Source organism: Halyomorpha halys, unplaced genomic scaffold (assembly GCF_000696795.3).
Source record: "Halyomorpha halys isolate HHAL.00 unplaced genomic scaffold, Hhal_1.1 Scaffold281.1, whole genome shotgun sequence".
In the NCBI taxonomy this organism is placed as follows: domain Eukaryota; kingdom Metazoa; phylum Arthropoda; class Insecta; order Hemiptera; family Pentatomidae; genus Halyomorpha; species Halyomorpha halys.
The window spans coordinates 250,266-255,297 of NW_027108453.1; the positions used below are offsets into that span (position 1 = coordinate 250,266).

The 5,032-nt window shown below is 30.4% G+C and overlaps 1 protein-coding gene across 5 annotated transcripts in view; it reads left to right on the forward strand.

Moving 5' to 3' along the window:
* grn (GATA binding protein grain) overlaps positions 1–5,032 on the forward strand; it is a 260,366-nt gene that overhangs the window by 146,965 nt on the left and 108,369 nt on the right. For 4 of the 5 annotated variants that reach the window (XM_067046767.1, XM_067046766.1, XM_067046768.1 and 1 more), the window contains one exon: positions 2,328–2,479. In XM_067046767.1, coding sequence (XP_066902868.1) covers positions 2,328–2,479 — 152 coding nt within the window. The remainder of the gene's footprint in view (positions 1–2,327; positions 2,480–5,032) is intronic. The other variant, XM_067046765.1, reaches the window with a different exon arrangement.

Here is a 5,032-nt window from a genome sequence, read left to right on the forward strand (position 1 = left end):
TAATCAAGAATTATAAACTAAACATATTTATAACTAGCAGCAACGAAAACATTTGCTAAAATTTTATAACATTATTATGACTAAATATATAAAATGTATAAAAGAAAAAAATACTATATTAGTTTAGGAATATTCCCAACAAAAAAATAAATAAGCAACTGAGATTCGTTAATAGATTATTAAACTCACTTTTATTTTTCAGATCAAAACTAATTTAATTCTTTCATTAATGCTTATAAATTTGGAAAAAAATTACGGAGATATAGAGAGAAAAGTGCAGATGTGTTGTGGAAAACCAATTTATACATACATATACTGAAAATCCATCCCAATTTCTTTCGATACAATTCAAAAGTCCATTAATTTTAAAAAATATATATAAAAATAAAACTATGTGAATGTCCTAAGAGAGTGAAGGTCAAATATAATTAAATGTATTACTTATTATTAGCTTTAAATTTTATTTACACATTGTGTACCTACATACTGTGTAGGTACAAGGATCCGGGTTTGAGTTCGGCTGTGGCAAATAATTATTTTCTGTTTCACTGTAACTGTGTGTCAGCACTGTGGGTTCGGGAGCCAGCCGAGGTCTACCCAGCCTCAAAATTGGGTACCCTTAAATGGGTAAAAATCTGACAGTTGAGCATGAGTCTGACTATACCTCCTTCCTTAACCATTTGTCAATTAACAGTACTTCCTGAAATAGTATTGAACCTCTAATTCTTCATGAGTTGTAGCGTTACAGTTTTGTTTTTTTTAAAAAAAGAACGAATTGAGATAAAATATTTATCCAAATAAGAAATATGTATTTGTATTTTATTAAATTCCCATCCGATCACGGTACCATTACGTCTTGAATCAAATTATGAACCTTCTCCAAATCAATCCAATGAGATTCAATCCGAGCCGATATGGTTGTCCTTCAGGCTTAACCACAACTTGTCCCAGGAAGGAGATACCATCTACCCCGTGCATTTCCAACTCCATCGCCTTTTCATATTCCGGGCTGCAATCCTGTCCTTGCAGCTCCGGACCTACCGGGTGAGGCAACGGCCGCCCGGGGGAAGGGTAAGTTGCAATAAAAAGTCGAAGTTTACCAAGACGACCTTGGACCAATGAGAACTCTCGTTGCATCATGCGAACCCCCCTCGATAACAGACAATGGGCTCGCCCTTCCAAATCCTCTCCCACCTTCAGCTGTCCGTGTAACGTCAACTGTTATATTTCTGGTACACTTGACTTGATTATTAGTCCAAGTATATTTTGGTTCAATTTATAAGAAACGTATAAAATATTTTTATACATTTTTTTTCTTCGGTCTTTGATGTTGAAAAGCTCATTCCTTTGTAGTGGATTGAAAAATAAATGGGTCAAGGTTACTAAAGTGATATGACGTTTCTAGGCAGGAAAAAAAGATCTATTAAAAATTAAAAAACCCTAATATTTTTTAATTTAAACTATTAGGCAACTTTTAGCCATTTTGGAATGAAGTAAAAATAAATTTAACAGCTTTGATACTTGGTGTCCATTGTTTCAAAAACTTATTGATTTTTTTTTATTGAATTTATTGCATTTTTATTTAAAATGGCAATTTAGATTCAAATTGAGCATTAATAAAATTTAAAGGAGAGTCTTTCGTGAGAATGATGCTCATGAATGTTATCGCCGTTGCATATTTTAAATTAGGATCGACACAAAATATGTTCTTAATATCTAGTTTTAACCCCTAGTTTCAAAAAAAAAAAAAAAATCACTCAAGTATATGGATGTTTAATCACAATCATAGCTTGGATTTAGTAACTTTGATTTGGTAAATGAAACAATACAACTAAAGCTATCATTTAATCGAATTCGAAAATTATAAAGTCATCCACTTTACTGAAACAATAAAGCGGCTATACAAGATACCATTGTGAGGTCGAATTATCAACTTTGAGATCATCCTTCGATTCACCATTAAGTAAGATTTGAAATTAGTACCGACACAATAAGGTTACGCAATTTCCATCTCAAAGGAGCGAGCACTTTTTTGAGGCCAATTTTCTAAAAGTACTAGTCTTCGAACTAACTCATTATGAATAATCGACTTTCGAAACTTACGGTTGTGCACTAGGGCAATTACAATTCGGAAAATAGTACGGCTCACTATCTCCTATCGCAATATTGGTTATTGGAACAACGTTTGATTACCGAATCATAGGATTCATTTCGACGGTCTTGCGCCTACTCATGAGGTATATGTCTTCGGGGTCAATGACTTTACCTTCGATATATTTATCGCTATAGAATAATAAATAATATGATATTTGTTTATTTTATTATAGAGGGACGAGAGTGCGTCAACTGCGGAGCGACCTCAACGCCACTGTGGAGGCGAGATGGCACAGGACACTACCTCTGCAACGCCTGTGGCCTCTACTACAAGATGAACGGCCAGAACAGGCCCCTTATCAAACCCAAAAGGAGACTTGTAAGTGTTAGTGCTTTTATAGAATTTTAAAAATGTAGATTTAAAAAAAAAAAAAAAAAAAGCCAACCTACTTATAACAATATATTAAGTGAGTTTCATCTTTAAGAAGTATTTTATTATTTTCAAACTGTGGTTGCCTGATGAACGAAAGACTGATAAACTTTAGGTGAAACAAAATTTAGGATTTGTGTCATTTTCATATTCTGAGTTTCTAATATCATTTCTGATATATCTAATTTTTTTGACAGTAATTCTGCTACTTCCATATCTTTCTGTTCCAAGCTTGTTGTTACTCCTGATAAAAATTCCTATTTCTTTTAAATATTTTTGAGGTTAATAACTTCCACCATTTGCAATAAATTATTATTTATTTATTCATTAACAATTGTACAACGTTTCGGGACCACTGTCCCATATTCATGCACTATAAAAACCTCATGATTTTATATGGGAAATCATGAGGTTTTTATAGTGCATGAATATGGGACAGTGGTCCCGAAACGTTGTACAATTGTTAATGAATAAATAAATAATAATTTATTGCAAATGATGGAAGTAATTAACCTCAAAAATTTTTAAAAGAATTGACTCACCAGACTTCCTAGAGAGATAATCCAGATATTCCTATTTCTGTTTTTTCACAAATATTCAGAGAACGAATTTACATCTATTTCTCTTCATTCTTTGTGAACCAATTTCGCGAAATTATACCACTCTTTTAATCGTTTATCCTAAACATTTTCTATTAAATTAAAGAAACACTCAGTTCTTTCACTTACTTGATAATCAAACTACCATCTTCATGTAAGTAATATCTATTAATATTTTAATTAGTTTAATAAATCGAGAGCTGTACAATAATCAGACGTTATTTCCATTTTTGAACGTAGGTACATTTCACAATATTTGATAAATTATATGTCGATGACTATTACGTGTACAGAAACCAGTTTGGTCTAAATTTAATTTAGTTTATAAGTGGATAGAATAATATTTGTCGCAAAATTATTTCTTCATCGTCATAATGGACAAAATAAAAAAAAAAAGTAGCGAATATCCGACAAATATTATTTTAACATTTATAACCTAAAATATATTTCTATTTTGAGACCACATTGGTCTCTGTAGTTCCCATAGAGTCCTTATCGAAATATATCCTTTTATAAGTATCTAGCTAGACGAACGTAATTATAATCTGTGCATTACAACAAAACGAATTTTTATTTCACTATTTTTAATATTCCAGTATACGATGAATTCAAGTTCAACTAATAATAAGATCAAATACTGCTGTTTAATTTATATTTAATAGTTCCAATTGAAAAGAGATCTCGATTTAAAAAAAAAAAAATCATTACTGATATAATCTGCAGGATTAATTTGTGTTATTTTAAAATGTGGACGGTGAAAAAAAAGGCAAATAAAATAATTCACAACATATATATATTTTTTCATTTCAGTTGTTATAAATCTTTTGTTTGCGGTCAGTTGATTAAAAATAAATAGTAATTTAGCTTTTACATATATATATATATATATTTTTAAATGTGAGTAAGAAAATCAATTAATTTTTCAATATTTATTATTTTAATATATTTAGTAACACCTCCAGTTATATTAATAATTTTTTATTTCTATATAACTTTTTTCAGGGATCGTTCAGAGTTCTTCTACGTTTATGTTTAACACAGTCTTAAATTAGGCATGAGTTTATTCATTTATGTACTCTTTTCTGACTTCTTAATATTGTTTTATCAAATATAAATACGTCGTCAGTGTTTGTTTTTTTTTCTATGTCAGGATGTTACTATACTTATCATCTAAGTAAATATTAGTTATTTTAGTAAAATAATAAATGTTAATAAATATATAAACTTTTATTACCAGTATATTTTTTCTAAAAAATAAATTATTTTTGGCTGAAATCTAGGATCTAAAGAGATAAGAGCCGGTAGACGAAGGGCAGATCCTAGGTAGTGGGCTTTTGTCCTTACTAAGTGCCTGTCTATTTTTTACTACTTTCTGCCCAACGACTTTTAAGGGTGATGTCAATTTCTTTCTTTTTTTGTGTCTCTGTGTTCTGGAAAGTGTAACATTCACCCTTCCCATCAATTAGGAAACAGCAATCGATTGTTTTCTGAACTTCGTTACGGCGATTTCAAGGGCAAAAGCCTTTCCCATAGCGAAGAGGATGATTCGAAGAAGTCGTAAAAGAACAATGGCTAACGCAATTCAATAAAGGAAAACATAAAAAATTAACTGCTTAATAATGTCTTGTATAATTAGTGCGAAAAACCTTGAATTAATTTCGTCTTAAATTTTAATTTGCTTTTTGATAAGTTCACCGACCTACTCTATGTTATTACCTGTTGTGATGCTAACGTTTATTTGTTTCATAATTCCATTTAACAATTACATATAAAAAAATATACGTTAAAAAATATTACATTTATAGTAATCTTCATTAAAGATTGGAAAAATAATGTTCGGAACTGTCCGAGCAAGGTATGACTTCTTCCTATACAGTGTAAAATGTTTTGTAATATCAATTAAATACGT